Source organism: Alexandromys fortis, unplaced genomic scaffold (genome assembly GCF_014885135.2).
Source record: "Alexandromys fortis isolate MF-2015 unplaced genomic scaffold, M_Fortis_MF-2015_v1.1 scaffold_3, whole genome shotgun sequence".
Lineage (NCBI taxonomy): Eukaryota > Metazoa > Chordata > Mammalia > Rodentia > Cricetidae > Alexandromys > Alexandromys fortis.
The window spans coordinates 20078338-20100860 of record NW_026067909.1 but is presented as its reverse complement, the minus strand read 5'-3'; the positions used below and the strand labels follow the sequence as shown (position 1 = coordinate 20100860).

The following is a 22523-nucleotide window of genomic DNA, read 5'->3' as shown; positions in this document are numbered from 1 at the left end:
GGGAGAGGTTTGCCCGGAGAGAGAGAAAGAGAAAGAGAAGGAGAAAGATTGCTGTGAACAAGGTCCTGAATAAACTGCTTGCAAGAAGAGCTCCAGTGTTGCGTCTTCCTTGCTGGTCGAGGAGGGTGAAAACACAGTTATATATCCAAAGGCACATATAATGTGAATGTATATGTGTATAGAGAATATATATATATTCTACTCAGTTCATAGTGAGGGTTTCTCACTTAGATCTGGCACTTCAAGTCAGATACTTATATAGTTGTTTATCTGCTAGGGCATATAAGAGAGTAACTAGTATAGATGTCTTCAATTTTCACCAAAGCACTCTTCACTCTTCCTTCCTTCCTTCCTTCCTTCCTTCCTTCCTTCCTTCCTTCCTTCCTTCCTTCCTTCTTTGTGCAGAATATATACTTTTTGTTTGCTTGCTTGTTTGCTTGTTTGAGGCAGAAATTTTCTGTGTTGCCCTAGAACTTGCTCTGTAGACCAGGTTGGTTTCAAACTCACAGAGATTATCCTGTCTCTGCTTCCTGAGTGATGGGATTAAAGATGTGCACCACCACCTCCTGGCAAGATATATGGTTTTTGTTCCTGATTTGATTTCCCACATCAGAGAATATTATTTACTCATTTGTATGTATATTGTAATCAAAATATAATTACATTATTTTTTCCTTCTCTCCTCCTAACCCCTCGAATGTTCCCTCTCTCCAATCCTCTTGCTGCTCCCCTCATCCTATCTCTAATTCATGGTTTCTTTTTCTTTGATAATTGTTTTTGTAACAATATAGCATAAATACATAAACATAATGTGTCAACTCCATTTAGTGTTGCTTGTATGTATATGATTTCAGAGTTGACCCCTTAGTATTGGATAGCCAATTAGAGACTCATCCCTGGGGGAAAATAATTCTCCCTCTGTAGTCAGTCATGAGTTTCTAGCAAGAGCTTTGTTATGGGTGGTGGATTGAGTGCCCTTTCCCAATATGTGCTGGAGTGCTGACAGGCTTGATCTCATGCAGGTCTTCAGCAGGCACTCTTAGTTCTTGTGAGCTCATGAGTGCTACAGCCTGGCCATATCTAGAAGACTCTATTTTGCCTCAGTCCTTCAAGACTTCTGGCCCTCATAGTCTCCTGCTCCTACTTCCATGGTGTTTCCTGAGCCTTGGTGTAAAGGAGTGTGATACAGATGTTCTATTTATGACCGAGACATTTGTTTTATGCACTTTGACCAGTTGGGAGTCTCCATAGTAATCACCATCCACTGCACAAAGATGGGGAGAGGGTAATAGAAGAGATGTGATACCAAAGCAGAATAGGAGCTACTGAGGGAGAAAACGAGGGAAGGGGAGGATCAGGGAAAGGGAGGGGAGTGGGGAGAAAGATGAATAGGAGCCAAGTATGTACGAAAGTGCCACACAAAGCCTATTACCTTGTATGCTAACTGTTAAAATGCATAAAATAAACCTTTGAGTCACAGTATGTGACAGCCAGTGCACAAGCTATTTTACCTGCTTTCTACCAAATAATTACTACAGGTGAGTGGGTTAGGTTCTTAGTTATCTCCTGAAGAAATGTGAGCTACAGGAAGATTTTTGCTGTATTTCTGGGGTTTTCAGGGTAGAAGTGAGAAAGAGGAGGCTCTCAAGATGAAAACTCTTGGTGTGATGTACCAGAAATCCCCCATTGTATCCCATTTTTCTATATTTCCTAGCTTTTTAGATTAGATTGTTTTCTTCAATAGCACATGTGAATGTAGTAGGTGGCACATGGATGCAAGGCTTTCTAACTTGTTTGTTCTGCAATCAAGAATAAAACACGTTTACTGCATACCTAATAAATATACCTAGTCATATCCTGACATACCTGACACCAGATAGGAGTTTAATTAGGTACCGTCCTGCTTAGCAGGAAGAGGAGGGAGGGGGGGGATAAAAATCAGTTGAATCTTATTCATATGTCTGGTCAGACACTCACTTGGACATGAGATACATTGACTGTGCTATTCTGTGGAACATTTTTAGTGGTTTACAAAGGAAGTAGGTCAAAAAGAAAAAGCAAAAGTGTTTTTGCACTTCTTTAAGGAAAAATAATACACCCTCAATATTGTTTCTTTCTTTAAAAACAAAAAAAAAAAAACAAAGTTAGATGGTCAAGAAAAACATTAGACAAAGTAGTAGAACTATGTAGTCACTGTGAAAATACCATGTGATTAAAATCTTCTCACCCATTGACTTTTAAGCATACTTTGCTTCTTTAAAACACTTTTAGATTATCTAAAGTATGAACAAACTATGTTCAAATGATACTTAGCTAGTAAATGGATGGTTTATTTATTCCATTCTGATAATCTTATGAAGAGTCAGTGGAATGATTTGCCAAATTCCTGAGGAAACCTGAGAATGTCATTAGAACAAACATGCATGCACACACACTCATGCATGCATGCACGCACAAGTATGGCATTGACATCAGAGCTGGAGTCTTGTGCTTCTCCATGTATGGTTCTTGAGTAAAAAATCAATGCAGATTTCCTGGTACATTTTTCTCTTGGTGAGCTGGTGGTACCAAACCTTCTTAAAGTGATATAGGATATGTTGTTTCTTTCGTGGGAGGACTTGATGGCATAATTATTACGACCTGTAAAGTCAATCAGATGTTGTTATATTTTTACAGACCCTCAGGGATTCTTTTCTTTACTCACATATTGCCACCAGCACATCAATCTGATGGACTTCTAAGGTGCCACTTAGGTCAGGCTATATCTAGGACATCCCTTAGATCAGGCTATACCTAGAACACACATTCAGTTGTAGAATTTTACCCTTCTGGCTGCTGTTGAGTCTTGGAGTTGAACAGTATGAGGTGTGTGTGAATGAGAGTACCCACGAGTTTGCCTAGAGTGATGTTTCATAGAAAATACAGAGCTCTTTTCCCAAACTAATTTGCTAGGGCTGGTGGCAGCAGGATACACAAATCATGACTTAGTTGTCATAAGTAAAACACTATGATAATCGGACTGTCCCAGAGTGGCAGGAAGCACCCTGAAAGCATGAACCATTCTCATCCTTGTTCTGAAAAGTCATGTGACATAGAGTTTGACAGGAATAGCTGAAGATCCTGGAGATTATTAGCCTTGCATTGTATGACATGTCCCATAGCAACTCTGGACTCAGAGCATTGGAGGCAACACTTCTCAGATTTACTAGTATTCTAGAGTTTACAAGAAACACTGATTTTCATTTGGTAAGCACTAAGGTCTGAAAGGCTTGAAGGAATTCACCTATCCCAAAATGCTTCATCATTCGGTGAAACCACAAAAACTTCAGTGATACCCAATAAACTTCCAACTCTAGAGCCTTTAATTACAAAATTACAAACCCATGATAAGCTTTGCTGTGAAGTAGTCCAATGCTCTTCTTTAGGTTGAGCCTGTGGTGTTAATGTGGTGTTTCCTGGGAGCTCCCAGAAAGAGCAACAGAAGGATATAAATGAACACTTAGTGATCTCATCATTTTATTATCACTTTATTATTGGCTGTGAGTCCTGTCCATCACTGGTCCCATAGGCAATGAAACTATAGCAGTTGTGGGATTTTACTAGCTATTAGCCCAATCTAGAGCCCTCAATACTTAAAGAACACAATGATCATACTCTTGGCCTTGCCTACTTCTGTCTCCATTCCCATTCCCCACTCTGTGAGATCATCTTTCTGAACAGAAGCCAGAAGGCTCTGCTGTAAGTATTAGGGTAAGACAATGCCCAAGTGGGTACAGTGACAGAGAGGTCTTATTCTCAGTGTTTCTCTATAGCCAGGGAAGGCTGCTATGATCAGAGAGTGGAGTAAATCTGGTGCCCTCTGTGGACTTCTAAGATGTGAACTGTTCTCTGGTCTGGACTCTAAGGGGGTGTCACTTGCAAGAAAAAGAGTGGTAAGACTTTATTACTTTGACCATAATAAAAACAGAAATCCTGGATGTCTCTCGGTGACCCTCTCCTTGTGAGTAGATGAGACATGAGAACAGAATAGCATCGCATTCCTGTGAGTAGGCCATAGGTCAGTTGACTTTGAGTCAATTGGCAATATTCTAGATGAATCTGTTCAACTTGTGTAAACCAAAAGAACTCAAGACATCAGTTCTCCTGGTATCTTCAAAGAAGTGTCCTAATTTCTGTACTAAAGATGATATGAATTGTGCCACATGACTATGTAAGATAAGATTGAAGCTTTTACTGGTTCCACAGATGATCCAATTGCACAAACATGATCTTGTGAATCGTTGAACAGAGTATAAGAAGCTATACTCATACTTCACCCGTGGGAGCTAAGAGGTGATGAGTGAGAACTGTGTTCAGTTTCTGGGTTTGTGTGACTTATTACAGAGTGACAGAAAACATGGAAAGACATGCTCAAATGAAAACCGAAACTTACCCCACCAGGGTTACAACACATCACTCTGCATCCAAAGGCAGAGAGAGAGACGCCAATGCAGAACTCCAGCGCACTTAAAATGACTAACACAATATCCAGACCCTGTCAACAAATCATAATACAAACATGTGAGGAGTGGGAGTCACACATTCCAAATACTTCTATGTAACACAAGAGGACCTGCTAGTTGGGGTTTCTGTCCTGCCTGGTACCCCACAGCTGGCAAGCCCCAAAGAAAATCACACAGAGATCTCTATAAGTTATAAAGCTGATTGGCCCATTAGCTCAGGCTACTTATTAGCTCTTGTAGGTTTTCCTGCCTATACTTCCTGTCTACTTCCTGTCAGCATTTATTTAAAACATGATTGACAGAATACAGACAATTCTCCCACACCACTACACTGAAAGAGCGGAGACATTGGCCAAGAGGTTAGAAACATGGCTCCTGGTACAGCCTGACCCATTATTCTGATCTATTTTTGCCATATGGCTTGGTACCTTTTTCAGCTAGCAGGTCACATCCTGCTTCCTTGGTGGTCTGTGCAGGACTGGGAGGAATCAACTTCCTCCTTCCCAGAATTCTCCTGTTCTCATTGCATCATTTCTACTTCCTGTCTGGTTTTCCTGCCTATACTTCCTGTCTACTTCCTGTCAGCATTTATTTAAAACATGATTGACAGAATACAGACAATTCTCCCGCACCACTACACTGAAAGAGTGGAGGCATTGGCCAAGAGGTTAGGAAAATGGCTCCTGGTACAGCCTGACCCTTAGCCAGTTCTAAATGTTGTATATTCTGTCATTTTTGAAGCACATATATTAGTTTAAACACTATGAAACTATGGCCTTTCAAGGACACATGTAACTGATTCTTGTGAATTTCATGTGGTACAATCCAGTTATTTCACACAGTAGATCTCTACCTGTTCTTCTCTTACAAAGAACTTGCTTTATCTGGCTTCTTGGTTTATAATTCCATGTGTCATAATGTATCCCCCCCCCAAGAAGATGAGAGCTTCTTGAACTAAGAGAGCTATTTCTTAAATATCCTAGTACTCATCCTGAGATCTTTCATAAACTGTGTGCTCCAGAGACTTGGGAGATGGCTTAGCTGTTAAAACACTTTCTATGCAAACATGATGACCAGAGGCCAGATCCAGAGCACCCCATAAATGCCGGTCAGGCATGATGGCCTGCATTCAATCCACACATCCATCCAGGGATTCCTTGAAACAAAATGCATAGCTAGATGAGTTGAATCTGAGAGCTGTGGGTTAAAGTGAAAGATCCTGACTCAAAGTGGAGAGCTATCAAGAAAGACACCTAAGGACGACCTTTAGCCTATACACAGATGCCCCCCTACCCCCCACACTGATGCATGCAGAGACACTTGTGAGAACATGCACACATATTTTCAAGCACAGCACACAAAACACAAACATGGGGGGGGGGAAGTGTGTGTGTGCTTCAAGGTCTGTGAAATAATGTCACTGGTTCCTAGATACGAACATACTGGACACTTCAAGCTGAATGAGGCCCTTCCTAATAGAGGTCCTCTGACATAAGATGAAGTAGGAATAACAAAAAAGACTCACACAATTCAGAAGACTTTGTGAACTTAACAAAGAGAGGGCTGATTGAGATGAATGAATGATTCCATCATATACAGTGAAGAGAGCAGCTGCAGAGCTCACAGCAAACACAGAGCTCTTTTAAGCCTGAAGCATTGTGTGAGGTCACAGGCCCCATGGCCAAGAAAGCTGCCTGACACAGCTTTCATTTCTACAGATGTGCTCCTATCATTGCACCCTGGATAGCTACGAGGTAACAGGCCATCAGAAATACCAAGCAAGGTCCTTAATCAGGAAAACTACACAGAATAGGTAAATTACAGGAAACTCCAGAACTTATCTTTGCCAAGTTCTGAGTGACTTTGGAAAACTGTTCCATCCACTAATCATTTGTATCTCATTTTTGGTTGAGTGCCTAGAAATTGAATGGCTTACTATAAAGACTTACAGAATATTCAAGAGGAGATAGTTTGCTATCAATGCCCCTCATGCAATTGTTTTGATGTAAATAAACAGGGTCCAATATTCATGAGCTTTAACTTAGAATGAAATAAAGACAATGCAGTTTATTCTGCATAAGGAGTGAGAATCTTGATTACCTATATTTACCTGTATTTTCTTCTCTTTTGGTCTCATCGTATCCAGGAATGTGAGATATAACTTTCATTCCTAACTAAAGGCTTGGTCTATTTCTTCATGGCTTCTAACCTCTCAAGGTAAGTCTACAGTTGAGGAGTGTTACTCTTGGTTTTATTGAGTCAGTTTGCCCCAGCCTTGCCCCAACCATAATTCCTTGAAAACAGAAACCACTCACCATTAAAATGGATATGGTCATGTGACAGCTTTCTGAATAGTCTCTATATGTACAGTAATATAAATGGTAAGAATAAATGCTCGGGCTCAGTGAGTGGATTATGATCCCCGTGAAGGCAAACACAGAGCTGGTGATGTTCAAGCCTAGGCTACTTCGAACCTAGAAAGGAGTAAAATTGATTAATCCAATATTCTTCAATATCCTCAAGTCTATCTCCACCCATCACCTCAAACTCTTCAATTATCCCCTTATATATTTCAGCCTCTTTGTTTTGACTAACTCAGAAATATCCCAATTTGTCTCTACCATTGTTTGCAACTCAAAGCTCTTCTCAAAAAAATGTAAATGTCATTTCCACAATTAAATCTTTCATATTATCTCTATAGATACATGACACATACTCCAAATTTCTCCTATTGGGAATTTCAAAACTATTATACTTTTAAAATAAGTTTATTTATTTATCTTGATGTGTGTGCCTGTAGGGCTCACAGAACTTTTGGGAGCTAGCTCTCTCCTCCCTCCATGTTGGGGTAGGATGTCTTTTCTTATTTCTGAAGCTGCAGAGCCCAGCTGGCCTCCTGTGTGTCCTGAGGCTCAAACTCAGGTTGTCGGGATTGACATCTTCACCTGCTGAGTCATCTCCCTCGACTTTCCATTATACTCCAGCAGAAGCAGAAGCTCTCTATGTGCTGGTCTCTTACCATTACCGGCTCAAGATTCCCTGACTTCTTCTGCTTGGATAAATGCTGCTGGCCTCTCATCACCCCGCTCCCTTTGCACATTTCCTTCTCTACTTCCTGCAGTTCTTTTCTAGTATCGAAAGTATATCAGCTTTTTATAAGAAGCCAGAAAGGTCTGTGTGATTTGGTAAGGATGTAGCATGGTCGGTAAACACTAACAGTCCCAGCTAGGGGCCATGCTGGGGCACAGATTTGGAAATGTCGTACTAAACATGTTGTCTCTTTTGAGTAAGGATAATGTAAATATTGTCCCAGACAGTGTCAAGTTTGTTGAGATCTTGGTTTGGGGCCTTTCTCTTGGCTTTGTGACAGATATCCTAGCACATTTCGTTTTATACTTGTCTGTTCCTGAGAAATAACTCATTGTGAATTTGTTCTATTGACTACTCAAAATCTTTTCTGGATACAATTAAAACACATTTCAATCAAACAGTCAGTGAATGCTATGTCACTCAAGTGCTTAGTGCTCTGGTCATGAATGTGGATAGCAAAGTTCAAGGTAGATTTGATTCATCACCCTTGACTTTTCTTCTCCTGAATTCTCCACATCTGCACCAAGATTCTCTCTGAAAATCACTGCCACATTATTCAACCCTATGTCAGGAATGAGATGAAATACAAACTCCATTCCTTTGTTTCTTAGAGGTTAAGATTACTTTTTTTTTTTTACATCTTGGCAGAACAGATACTTGAATTATATCCCTCCTCTTTCGACACCAATAACACACACGTACGCATACACATACACACACACACATACACATACATACACAAGAAAACCCTCACCAAGCCTTTTGTAGTTCTTCTTGCTGCTACAATTGAGAATGAGCCTGAAATAATAAACTAGAAATAAGAGATAAAATCCAGGTTAAATAAAATACTTTATACATTATTGGAAATTACAACATATTGACACCTATTCCTAAATTTGATAATATATGTGAAACAGATCGACTATCTTAAAAGAACCACAAAAGTTAAGAAAGTTTCCCCCCTTTTCAACTATAAACACACACACACACACACACACATACACACACATACCCCAAAATTGCTATTAAGATTCTTTTAGAGCTCTGGGACATAAATTTCTAAAGTGAATTATTGTTTACAATGGAGGCAAAATTTAGGGATTTATTAAATCAAGGAAGAAACTAAATGTTATTCTCATTTTAAATAGCTACTTTAATCCAGTTGGCTTGGTCTGTCATCTAGCAAGAGGAACACCTCTCAGGAGTCTAGACTCAACTTGAATCATGCTAAAGAGGGAGAAGAAAGAGCTATCCCTTTAATGACATACTGTGCTTTTCCTTCCCAGAATCCTGACCCTTCAGGTGCTCTTCCTAGGGACCAGCATATAGTTCAGCTAGGTCTGTCCACCTGTCTGTGTCCTGACTTAGAAAAAACTTAACCATTACTTTTTTTTTTAATTTGGTACATTGAGCTTCATTGCTTTTTCTCTAAAACATCCCTCCCCAGGTGGCTGCTTGGCACTACATGGCTGACACTCATGCTAACTTAACTTGAGCGGCATGGGTTGTTATTGCCTCCTCTGTTTTCCGCTCAGCAACTTCTGGGATCTACAGCTTGCCTTTCCTGGGGTTATTCTTCTAAACTGCTAAAATCGTCCTTGAGTTTCAAAAATATAATGCAGAATAGTTCCTAAATACTATAAACAAAAAGGCGGCAGAGGAAAAAATAACTGTTTTGGGGATGATGATGAGCCTATTTTGGGCTCATTGGGTTCTTTCAACTTGGCAAGTGTTTCAGTTTGCCTGAAATGGCCACTGTCAACACATTTGGACTCACCTACTTTCACTTTTTTTCTCAGAGTTGCAGAAATAGTAGATAGGACAGGATTCCATGGGTTGTTGGCCGAGGAGCCCACAGAAGCTTCCAAAGTAATGCAGGCTATAGTCATTGCTTTTGGATACCCACCAGAATTAAACAGTAAGAGTCTATTGTCAAAGACACCACACATTATAGATGCAATGTCAGAGTAAACAATCTGTTAAAGTTCTCATCCCTGATCATAGAAACTTCTTTCCCCAGTGCAGAACAGTCAAGGAAAGTACTCGAACTGACCAAAATGCTGAGAACAATTGACTGTTTAATGCTGGGTTCCCAAAATGGACAACTATGTGATATATACATGCGCACACGCACACACACATAGAGACAGAGAAAGAGTCAAGGACACGGAGGGGGAGGCAGCAAGCAAGAGCCCAGTGAACACCACAGAAGACTGAATGGAAGGACTGCAGGAGCTAATGGATGGGAAGGAATGTGATGGGGATAGTCTTCTGGATACAGCATAGACATTGCAACCATGAAGACACGGAAGCTGTGAGATCCTACACAGGCCCTAGAAAGAAGGAAGAAAGGGAGGGAGGAAGAGTGAGACAGAGGACATAAGGTGGGAGGAAGAATAGTTAGGGGACGGTGGTTGGTAGTGATGGGAGAGGAAGGAGAGAGGGTAGTCAGAGGGCAGATATAAGTATAGTGTACAACATACAAATATTTTATCAACTATTTTTAAAAAATAATTAAAAGAAATAAATAAAAAGAAATAAGAGCCCAATAATAAATTAATAAATAAATCCAGAATCTTAAAAACAGTCTTATGCTAGAGACCCATGTATAACATAAGATATCCAACCTACCATGAGAGACCCCCAAACTGGGTACCCTATGTACACTGAAACAGGGGGCATTTCACTGGATGTCACAGTGGCACTTATCATCATAATTCCTATGGTGAGGTTCACGAGGGCAATCACAATCTGCACAACCTAGATGTGACAGTAAAGAAATGAGAACAGATCACTTACCACAAATATGCGCCCATGTCACCACTCATACAATCACCAAGTCACTCTCACTCTTCATCTTTGATACACTAAGATAAAGTTCTACATAGTCTTCTCTTGGTTTCCTTTGTCCATGGAGCTGTGGACATAGTAACGTATCAAAATTGCCCCAGAGAAAGTCCATCACTATGCTAGTAATTTTGAAGCTAGAGGGAATGTTCCAAAGCCTTTTCCAAGATGCATTTTCTAATACTCAAGATGCCGCTTCCACAGTTGCTCTCCTTAGTCATGTGCTCAGACAAGAGTGGCCCAGGAATTAGTAAATAATTACTTTAAGAAGAGCATGTAACTTGAAGAAGCACAGCTAGCGATTGTGTGAAGAAAAAAGAAGAGTAAATAGAACATTGTCTTAAGATCTGGGACCGTGGGGAAAAATATTAATAAAGAGTCCTGAAAATGGAGGAATACAGGCCTGGAGAGTTGGCTCAGCAGGTAAGTGTACACACTGCTCTTGCAGAGAACCAGAGTTCTGTTCCCAGCACCTATATCTGAAGGTTTGTAACTTTCAGTAACTCTAGTTCATGGGAACATAATGTTCTCTTCTGAATTCCACAAGCAACACACACACACATACACTTACAAAATAAATAAATCTATTTTAAAAGTATGGGTATTATATTACAAATATACTAGGATACAAAATAAATGGAATATTATAAAAACTTGGAAGATGCAAGAAAGAAAATGTATAGTAGTGAGAATATATTTCCATAATACATGTGCTTTTATAAGATGACAGATCTAACGTTAACTACCTAAGTGTTCATATTTGCAAACTCAAGAAAAAAATGAATCAAAAAGGAAAAATGAATTTTAGAATGGAAATCAGGCATTTGATAGAATTCACTTCAGATATATTCTGCATTCACCATTTTCTAGTTTAGAATTAATGTGGGATTGCCCTCTGTATGCTGTGAATACCATTGGTTAATAAAAGACTGTCTTGGGCTTGCACAGGGAATAAAGGTAGGCAGGGAAAAGTAAACTGAATGCTGGGAGGAAGAAGGTAGTGTCAGAGAGAAGCCATGGAGCCTCCCACCCCCAAGAGCTGAATGGAACTTTACCCAGTAAGCCACAGCCATATGGTGATACACAAATTACTAGAAATGGGTTAAATTTAGATGTAAGAGTTAGCCAATAAGAAACTAGAGCTAATGGGCCAAGGAATGGTTTAATTAATACAATTTTTGTGTGATTATTTCATAGTACAGCAGCAGGGGACCAATAAGCGGCCTATTACAACATAGAATATTACCAATTTTTAATTTATTTTATCTGATGACATCTGCCCCTTTATATTTTCTAGGATTTTTTTTTTGGTTTTGAGTTTTGGCAAATAGTGTTTTCAAAGAGCTATTACTTCATCTCTATTACCTACTTTACAGACTTGGGAAGTAATCATAAGAAACCAATGAACTAAAACAAAATCTATAGTTATGTTTTTCACTGAAGAAATACAATAAATCTGTTATCTGTTAACCAGACTAGGTAAGAAAAAAAAGACTGAGATCACCCATTAGTAATATCAGGCCATATGTGTAAGTCAGATGACCCTGCTTAAACAGAATGGGTACCAAAAGACACAACCCTGAGAAGCGGATTAGATTGGTAAAATGGGAGATGGAGTTGAAAGGAAAAGGGGAAGGGGAAATAGTGGGAAAGAGATTTGTATAAAACTGTTAAATAACAAAATAATCAAGAGATGTCCAATCATACTACAAAAGCATTTGTTCAACTATGTTCATAGCAGCACTATTTGTAATAGCCAGAACCTGGAAACAACCTAGGTGTCCCTCAATGGAAGAATGGATAAAGAAAGTGTGACACATATACACATTAGAGTACTACTCAGCGGTAAAAAACAATGACATCTTGAATTTTGCATGCAAATAGATGGAAATAGAAAACACTATACTGAGTGAGAGAACCCAGACCCCAAAAGATGAATATGATATGTACTCATTCATTAGTGGATTCTAGCCATAAACAAAGGACATTGAGCCTATAGTTCGTGATCCTAGAGAAGCTACATAATAAGGTGAACCCAAAGGAAAACATATATAGATCCTCCTGAAAATTGGAAGCAGACAAAATTGATGGGCAAAAGTTGGGATCATGGGGGTGGGGAGGGGTGGGGGAAGGGGAAAGGGGGAGAGAGAAGGCAGAAGGGGAGGATTGGGGAGAGCTTGGGGGAGTGGGGTGGTTGAGATGTAGAAAGGGTGGATATGGGAGCAGGGAAGAAGATATCTTAATTAAGGGAGCCATTTTAGGGTTGGCAAGAGACTTGGCTCTAGAGGGGTTCCCAGGTGTCCAAGGGGATGTCCCCAGCTAGGTCCTTGGGCAGTAGAGGAGAGGGTGCCTGAACTGACCTTGTCCCATAGCCACACTGATGAATATCTTGAATATCACCATAGAACCTCTGTCCGGCAATGGATGGAGATAGAGACAGTGACCCACATTGGAGCCCTGGACTGAGCTCCTAAGGTCCAGTTAAGGAGCAGAAAGAGGGAGAAGATGAGCAAGGAAGTCAGGATCGCAAGGGGTTCGTCCACCCACTGAGATGGTGTGATTGATCTAATGGGAGCTCACCAAGGCCAGCTGGCTGGGACTGAACGAGCATGTGATCAAACCGGACTCTCTGAATGTGGCTGACAATAGGGGTTGACTGAGAAGCCAATAATAATGGCACTGGGATCTGTCTCTACTGCATGTACTAGCTTTTTGGGATCCTAGTCTATTTGGATGCATGCTCACCTTCCTAGGCCTGGATGGAGGGAGGAGGACCTTGGACTTTCCACAGGGCAGGGTACCCTGCCTTCTCTTAGGACTGAAGGGTGAGAGGGGAGGGTGAGTGGGGAAGTGGGAGGGCAATGGGAAGAGGGGAGGAGGTGAAAATTTTGAATGGTATTATTTATAAAGCAAAAAAAATGTTTGAATTAAAAAAATAAACTAAAAAAATAAAAATGTGGGGGTGGGATTGTTGAAGGATTGTTATTACAGAATCAATTGATATAAAAAGAAAAATTGTCTTCCCCAGGGAAGAATACACTAATTGGTTATCTAATACCAAATGGTCAACCCTGAGAACATACATGTAAGCATTCAGATTTAGCAGCTTATACATTAGGAACACATATTTATATACATACATGTATGTAACAACAATCAGTGAAAAAGAGGTCATGAATTTGGAAAAGAGCAAGGAGGGGTATATGGGAGGGTTTGGGCGGGGAAAGGGAAGGAGAATGATGTAATTATAATCTTAAAAAATAAAGGAAACATGAAAATGGCTAATATTTATCATATAAATGTAAAAGATGTCAAATGACAAAAAATACAGACTCACAAACTTAAGTATTATTATTTCGTATTTGTTAAGTGTAAATCTAACAAAGTATATAGACAAATCTATACAGAAAATTGTAAACCTCTGATGACCTAAGTTTGCAAACAGTGAGAATGTTAATGGATAAAAAGACAATATTATAAAAAAGCAATAACAGTTCTCCTCATCTTCACATACAAATTTAATGAAGCTCAAAACTCCAGTAATTTGTGTTATAGGTCTCTAAAACAGGTACTCAGCATGGGCTACTACATAGTGAGTTCCAGGTCAGCATGGGGTCCATGGCAGTTGTGGAGCCACAGTAACTCTCAGCACTTCTGTTTGAAATACTCAAGATGGCACAATCACATGCAGGGTAAGCAATCAGGCATCTCCTTTGGAAACCAAGTTTTGCAAAATGCCAGGGTTCAGATTAAGTTAGTAACACAGAGGTTCAGCCACAGGAAGCTTACACCCCCTCTCCCTAGCATGGCAATGAGAGGAAGTGAAAAGTTTAAAGGCAAGTGTGGTGGCTAGATTTATGTCATCTTGACACAAACTATAGATATCAGAGAGAAGAAAACCTCAATTGAGGGACACATGCCTTTAATTCCAGCACTCAGGAGGGAGGCAGAGGCAAGTGGATCTCTGTGAGTTCAAGGCCAACCTGGTCTACAAGAGCTAATTCCAGGACAGCCTCCAAAGCGACAGAGAAACTCTGTCTCAAAAAAAAAAAAAACAAACAAAAGAAAGAAAGGAAGGAAGGAAGGAAGGAAGGAAGGAAGGAAGGAAGGAAGGAAGGGTTGTGGGAGCTGCAGGTTGCATTCTGCTACCCAGCTCCCGCCACTGGCTAGCTTTATCCGAAATAATTACACAGACACTGTATTCTTTTAAACACTGCTTGGCCCATTATATCTAGCCTCTTCTCGGCTAATTCTCGCACCTGGACTATCCCATTTCTAATAATGTGTGTAGCACCCCTAGGTGCGCTTACCAGGAAGATTCTAGGTCCATCCTGTGTCGGAGCTTCATCCATCCCGTCTGCCCGGGAGAGGGGAGCATGGCCTCTGAGCTCACTTCCTCTTCCTCCCAGCATTCTGTTCTGTTTACTCCTCCCACCTATGTTTTAACCTATGAGGGCCAAGCAGTTTCTTTATTATAATTAACCAATGATCTTCCTCCATCAAAGAAGGAAGGAAGGAAGGAAGGAAGGAAGGAAGGAAGGAAGGAAGGAAGGAAGGAAGGAAGGAAAACTCAACTGAGGAAATACCTCCATAAAATTGGATTGTAGACAAACATGCAGAGCATTTTCTTAATTAGTGATTGATGGGGGAGGTCCCAGATCATTGTGGTAGTATCATCCCTGAGATGGATATACTGGGTTCTATAAGAAAGCAGGCTAAGCTAGCCATGGGGAACAAGCCAGTAAGTAGCACTCCTCCATGGCCTCTGCATCAGCTCCTACCTTTGGGTTCCTGCCCTGTTTGTGTTCCTGTCCTGGCTTCCTTTAGTGACAGACTACATTGTGGAAGTGTAAAGCCAAATAAACCTCCCCAACTTGCTTTTTGGTCATGGTGCTTTGCTGCAGCAATAGAAACCCTGGCTAGGACAGCAACGAGGATATTAGTGCTGGAACTATGGATTGGAAATGAAATGTTTCCCACAAGCTTGTGTGTTGAATTCCCCAGATTGGGAGTGTACTGTTGTGGGAAGTTCTGGAATTTTTATAGGGGAGGCTTACTTGGGAAAGTGGCTCACTCACTGATGGGTGGTCTAATTGGTTGAGGGTAGAAATCCTCCTTTGCACTTACCTGTGTCTGTAATATTCTTGTACACCATTAGGCAAACCAGCTCTTCTGTCATATGCTCCTGCTGCCATGATGTTTGAGTCAAGCAGGTGGAGTGTCACAATCATGGACTGAGGCTCAGGAACCATGATCAAAGCAAATCTTTTACCCTTGACGTTGCTTTTTCTAGTGACACATGCCATCGTGATGCAAAAGTCATGCACAAAATTGATACCAGAGAAGTGATTAAACCTGGCCATGGTAGTACTTTCCCATGGAACTGGCTTATAGGAGAAATTTGGAAAAGTTTTGAAAGCCTAAAGCACTATGTACAGCAAACCTAACTGATGGTTCTGATAGGAACATAGAAGCCACGTGTGCTATATGTTGGGGGGAAATGTATCTACAATTTCTCTATGTTCTAAGATTTTGAATGAGGCTAGATACAAAAGCAATAGGGCAATTAACTTGGCATAGAAAAGACAACATACATTCAGAATATGACATGGATATTGCTTGCTGACTTTTGGACAGATTTACAATGAGAATATAAGTTAATGAAATATAATGTTATTTTTTGAGAAGCTAAGTTCTACAAATTAAACACCAATAACTCCATCTGATGCATTAAAAGGCTAGCAGGACACAGTGGTTGGTATCACATTGATCATCTGAGGATTTATAGCACAGCTGTTCCCTCAAAATCACATACCCCAAGGATTTTGGGTTCGCCCTTTAAGAACTTCTCTGTCATCCTTTTCCACGCATGTGAATTCACATGTAAAGACTGTTGTCCCAGATGCTGTGCATCATAGGCAGCTCCCGATGCAGTCTGTCCTATTCCTTGTATGGTTATCATGGTGGCAGAAACAGTACTAGAAGAAGAAATGTAACTTAGGGTGACTCCCTGGAAACCACAAACAGCAAGTCTAATTACCATATGACACATATCTACCAAATGGGTCAAATATGCCAGGACATAAAAATTAACAAAATTCCATGCTACCATTCTATAATGCCATATTAATGTACACTCTGTTTTCTATATTGGTTACGAATACTTACATCTACTTGTGAATTCTTGCATTTATATTCCTCATAATTATTATTACTTAATTTATGCCAGGATATCTCCATCTAATATTTTCAGTAAAGTTAGTCCATAGTCATAGGCCTTTTCCTTTTTTAGGTTGTGTTTGTCTGGCGAAATCATTTTACTTTTCCTATATTCTGAAAGACACATAGTCAGGTGCTCTTTCTTTCCGCACTTTGAGTATATCAACTTAGTGTCTCCTGGACCACAGCGTAATTTGCTAGAAAACAAAAATCCACTGCAAAACTGATCGTGACTGATCGTGATTCCCTTGTATGTGAGATGTTTTTCTCTTGATGGTTTGAGAGTTCTCTTGTCTCTGATTTTGTCTACAATTACATTATAGTAGGAGAAAATACATTTGGAACGCTTGTGCTTATAAGACCTAGATTTTCACATCTTCCCTCCTGGTTCTCACCAACTGTTTTACTAAATAAACCTTCCATTCTTACTTTTTAAACCATTTCTCCCTCTAGTTTTATAATAAGAAAATTTATTTGTTATTGACATGCTACGAGCATCTTAGGGTCTTTTCACACTTTTCAAATTCCTTTCTTACTTTTTTTTTCTGCTATAGAAAATTTCAAAAGAATCATTTTTTAAGTTCTCAGATTTTTTTAAAATTTCTCCTCGATGTAGTCTGCTGTTGAAGCTATTGTATCTTAGTTCTATTTAATGAAGTATTCAAACTTTGTTTTTTGTGATATATATCTTTGTCAAACATTTTATTCTTATCACGAATTTTCTTGTTGCATTGAATTGTACAACTGTGCTCTTTTGTATTTTACTGAATTCATTGGGATAATATGGTATTGTAGGGCCATATAATATAGGCCCATATTTCTACATTGTATGGTGGCCAGAATTTCAAGCCACAATTTTCACCTGCCACACAGAAGATGGTCACCTAGCCTTTACAAACAAACTGATACCATCCAAAACAAAGAGTCAGGATATGCTAGTGTTGTTCTGCTTCTTCTTTGTAATTTGGGAGATCACCTGGGAAAGAGGCATTGATTCAGTCTACATGACAGAGCATGTGTACAGAGCAGGAAGATAGATAGGAAGATGTGACAAAATGAACATAGAAAGGTGTGGACATGACCACAGTCATTCTCCCCACTACCTAGGAAACAGAATGCTAATGAATTTCTCTTTCAGCTTATGTTTTGGTATAAAAGCTGTGTGGAGAATAAATGTGAGGAATTTTCAGGATTTCATGAGGGATCCCTGAAAACTCCCTCTCGATAAAGTCATGTGAGTTGTGTCTTTATTCCCACACCTCCCCTCTGGTTTCATAAATAATTTAGGTCTGGGCTGGCCCAGGACCATAACATAGTGACGCCCAATGTGGGGCTGATTGGTGAACCTCAACATGGTATGAATTCATTGTTAAGCAATTCATGTATTTCTAGTCCTGTAGAGTCTGTTATTGAAGAATAAATGTACGCTCTTGGTGGACTCATATTTTCTTGATTCTCAGTTTCTCTAACATCCTTACATTTGTGTCTGTGTATCTGGTGGAGGCTGTTGGAACTGTGGGGTTGTGAAGTGGTGTCTTATTATATATTATTGAATAGGGATATTTCAGCCTATCTATAAACTTTATCATCCCCTGAGCAGAACATAAATTCTAAATTATAAAAGTTTGAATAGTCTAAAATCTAACATACAGCATTGGGGGTTTTTTGCTTGTGAAAATTTAACATCTGTGGCATTAATTTAAATCCTAATAAAACTCAGACAACTTCACTCATATGCATGCAATCATTCATGCACATGCACACAATTTGCATACTCACACTTTAAATAAATCTGCTAGTTTCACTTGCTTCAGGTTGATTTTGGAAACCACTGTATTTGCAGTGTCCTCAAAAATAAAGTAACAAGAGACAGAGGTATCAAGAACCCTAAAAGTGCTGTGGCAATCTATATACATGTCCTTCCTTCATGGAATGCCCAACAATTAACTCAGTCAACCATGTTAGAAAACTGATTTTTTTTATGTTCAATAAATCATTGTTCCCAAATTTACATTTCTTCTACTTTAGCAGAGAAATTTGTCATCCTATATGATAACTTGTAAGCATTCCCTTGAGTCAATTTGACCCTTGTAAATTTAATCTCACCCCACTTAATAACCACATTGGTCATTCTAAAATACGAAAATTAAATTTAATTTCTTATAAAGAGAAACTCATATTTTATCCCCCTTCCTTTTTTTTTCTTTTTCAAGATAGAGTTTCTCTGTGTAGCAGCTTTGGTTGCCCTAGAACTCACTCTGTAGACCAGGCTGGCCTCAACCTCAGAGATTTGTCTGCCTCTGCCTCCCAAGTGATGGGATTAAAGGTGTGTGCCACATTTTAACCCCAATCTGTATTTCTAACATTATTTTTACTTTTGCCCTTTTTGATTTTTGGAGGCTCAAATATACTGGATATATTTCAGTTTTCCTACATCAACAATTTTATGCCTGCACAGTCAGCCACCTTGCAGTATTTTTCTCCCACATCCCCTTTCTGCTCTGCCACAACAAAAGTCCCTTCTCATTTCTTCTTATGCACTGATAGTATCACGTGTGTCCTGCTTTCCTTCAGGGACAACGTCCCGCCACACATGAGTTACTCAGACAAGAGCATGGACATGTTTGAAAACTCTGTGTGACTTTCTTCATAAACAACAGAAGGCAAAGGTGCTGTGAAAGCAACAGATATTTATTTTCAGCCCAATTTAATGTGTACTTTGGTTTATTTGCTTTTGGTAATTATTTTTGTGCTTATTTTTCCAGACATATGTTCGGAGGTTATAAAATAATGAAGATTCTATCCAACTGTAACCAGTAAAGCCTAAGCAGGTCTAGGGAGAGAGCTCCGTCCATAACATGCTTGCCTGGCAAGCAGGAGAACCTTCACTTGATCCCCAGCACCCACACTCAAAAGTTAAAAAGTCATGTGACATGGGTTTGTAATCTCTGTGTTTGGAAGGCAGAGACAGGTGGATCATGGGGCTTGCTGACCTACTAGCCTACTTTCAAAACCCTGTATCAAGAAAACAATTATACCTACCAGAGAAATGATGCCCAAGGTTGATTGCTGACTTCCATATTTATGCATACACACATTCACCTGCATACACATCATCAATCATACACACATGCATGCACATACATGTCCACACACACTAAATAAATACTGTAGGGCCCATTTGCTTCAGGTTGATTTTGGAAATCACTGTATTTGAGGCCAAGCCATTGAGCAGCGCAGTACTAGTCTCCTACGATCTTTGCAGTAGTTGCCACCTCTTTCTGGTGTTCTCTAAGGAGCCAACAGCTGCTCTCGGGTGAATATTGCCAATTCTTTGCTTCCCCAGATTTTGGGGTAATGCTGCCTTTTACTACCTTTCCAGTTTTTGATGAGAGATTTTTTTTTAACCCTAATAATTCATTATAATTCAAAACCATATAATTCTAGTTATTTGGGAAATCTAAAATGACATGACCATAGACGCTTAACCTTCAGTATAATATCTTACATTTCCAAAGCCCAGCACGTTGGACAACTTCAGGCAAGAGCTGCTGTGTATCAGCAAAGCAGAGCCCTCCAGAGTCACCCGCATATGTTATATATCTAAACAGATCCCCTGTGTAAGTCTGTGTGAGCAAGCCATAAGAAGATGGCCTGGTTGATAACAGTGACCATCTTCCTTGAGCTGCCAAAAATCAGTCTTTGCTTCTTGCTCTAACAACTGATCTTCCAAGCCCTGACCTTTCCAAGTGTCTGGCAATGCACTTAGGCATGGCAACAGGACCAAACAGCCCTGGGGAGTCTTCTGAGTTTTTGGCTTCCTTTCTAGTTAGACTGGAAGCTTCTCCAGGAGAGACTCTGTATCAACAGTGCCCCCTATCGTGTTTCCATAATTCTCTGGTAAAACGGGTCATGTTCTGGATATTTGAGGCTGATGTTAGCTGTCTAAGTAAATTCATGCCGCTGGTCCCTACATTCATACCACAAAAATATACTTTTGACACAAGATAAATACATTTCTCAAAGACAAAAAATGTATGCTTATGACCTAGAGCTCAGTGCTCCAACTTTCATATAAAACAAAGAATATTACGTGGACTTAAGGGTAGTTCTCCAGGCCAGGGAGAGCTATGCCAATGTTTTACATTATCTATGACACTTATGAGATTTTTGGTAAATATAGTGTCTTTATAATTTTATCCATGGTGCAGAGATGAAGAAATACAGGCAGCCCCAGTCCTAATAACACCAAACTCCTTGTGGATAAGAACCAAAACTAGTCATGCTTCCTCACTTTTAAATGAACATCTCTCTCATCAGTCAGAATGATCTAGAAGGAATCGTAAAGAATGTGGTCTAAAGGGCCAGGACTCTCCTAGGATAAAATTATACAATAGCGTGGAGATTCAACAGGATGTCTGAACCTAGATGGTTCTTTGTATAAGACAGCGGTGGTAATGTGGGAAGGTGACCGGGCTGGGACAGTCCTGGCCTAAGATTCAGTAAGTGTGGGATGTAGTTCAAGCTCATGGAAGTTCCTAGTCATTATCTTCTTCTGGGTATGCTCCATCTCATCTGAGAAAAAGTTTCATTCAATTTCCTCTGACCCTTCACCAATAACCACATGCTCGATCCTCAAGGCCTCTTCCAGTTCTAGATTTCTTATAGGAAGCTTAAGTTTATGGCCATGAGTGCCCCGTGCATGAATTGTGCCAGAGATTAGTGGGGACATACATCAGGCCACAGTCTATCTCAAGACTGGGCTAAGAACGTTCGACTTGGGTCTCGACTTTCTCCTACACCATCCCCACCACATTCTGCATGTGGCAGGTAGTTTCTTAACTGATGAACTGCAAAAATAACTCATATGAGAAAAGAACAAACGTGGTAGAAGAAGGGACATTCAGAATGCATGAAGTGGTCAGAGGCAAAGGAACTGCTTTCTATTTTTAAGAACAAAAGCAGCTAAAATCTCATACAGAACCCACTCTTGGCTTTTAGTAGGCCTTTATTTTTTTCTTGCCCCCCCCCAGCATTGCAGCACAGATTGCTCCTCAAATGCCCCCAAAGTACATATCAAAGCGCACTCTTTCCTCTTTTCATCCAGAACAGCGGCTTCCGCCGTAGAACACGACCTCCTTTTGGTCTGTTTGTTTCCTTATTCTACTCCTAGGTGTCCTAGAACATGAAATGGAAAACCATCCTCACAAATGGCTGTGGAAGGCAAGTGTGCACTTACCTTTCTTCTCAGCTGCAAAGTCTGCTGTGTGCCAGACGAAGAGCAGTCTCTAGGCTCGTGACTCGGGTTCCCTGTTCAGATGTGATGACTTGCCCGCAACCCATGTGCCATAAGTTCAGTCCTTTTTCTAAATCCTAAAGGTTTCTGGGGAGGATCTCTAAAAAATTCAACTAGTTCCCCTTTTATTAGCAGAAGTAGCCACTGGCTCTGCTTCCTAGATATGTGCGCGGTGTTTTTTTGAAATACCCTGGAATAAAAGTGTCTGTCACAATCGTTCGGATGAAAACGACAGCACAGCAGTGTGTGTACTAAACAGGCCACAGTCATCACCCATTTCAGACAAGGCTGGTGGGGTATGCCTGTTACGCAGGAGTCTGAGACTGAAGGATTGTGACTTGTAGCCAGCCTGAGCTCCACAAAGAGAGCCTCTCTTAAAATAGCAAAAACTACCAAATGCCTGCTTATGACAGTGTTGCATATTTTCATGTCATTTTCTTTTCCTAGAAAGAGGGATTTTTTTTTAATGAAATTCCACTGTTTGGGACTCACTATAAATGTCCGTCAAGTGGCAGTATGTTGGTTGCGAAGAAATAAATAACACTTTGCAATTATTAAGTAAATAACCC

The 22523-nt window shown here is 40.1% G+C and overlaps 1 protein-coding gene across 2 annotated transcripts; it reads right to left on the bottom strand.

Moving 5' to 3' along the window:
- Nucleotides 1-2309: 2309 nt before the first annotated feature.
- Nucleotides 2310-22068, bottom strand: LOC126498755 (membrane-spanning 4-domains subfamily A member 4A-like). 2 transcript variants are annotated; one of them, XM_050137655.1, is made up of 7 exons: nt 21898-22068; nt 16255-16417; nt 10224-10352; nt 8347-8403; nt 6818-6976; nt 4433-4534; nt 2310-2640 (listed from the first exon to the last, which is right to left on the bottom strand). In XM_050137655.1, the coding sequence occupies exons 2-7, from the start codon at nt 16399-16401 to the stop codon at nt 2578-2580; spliced, it is 657 nt and encodes a 218-aa protein (XP_049993612.1). In that variant the 5' UTR covers nt 16402-16417; nt 21898-22068; the 3' UTR covers nt 2310-2577. The 2 variants fall into 2 exon arrangements, with proteins under 2 accessions (XP_049993612.1, XP_049993613.1); XM_050137656.1 differs by lacking the exon at nt 21898-22068 and adding an exon at nt 18438-18505.
- Nucleotides 22069-22523: the final 455 nt, after the last annotated feature.

Excerpts from the sequence above, each read along its gene's own strand:
- LOC126498755 (XM_050137655.1), bottom strand. The coding sequence starts at position 16,401 with ATGATAACCATACAAGGAATAGGACAGACTGCATCGGGAGCTGCCTAT. Across the intron at positions 10,353-16,254 it reads GCGAACCCAAAATCCTTGGG|GTTGTGCAGATTGTGATTGC; the intron begins GTATGTGATTTT and ends TGTCACATCTAG. Across the intron at positions 4,535-6,817 it reads TGACCATATCCATTTTAATG|GGTCTGGATATTGTGTTAGT; the intron begins GTGAGTGGTTTC and ends ATTTGTTGACAG.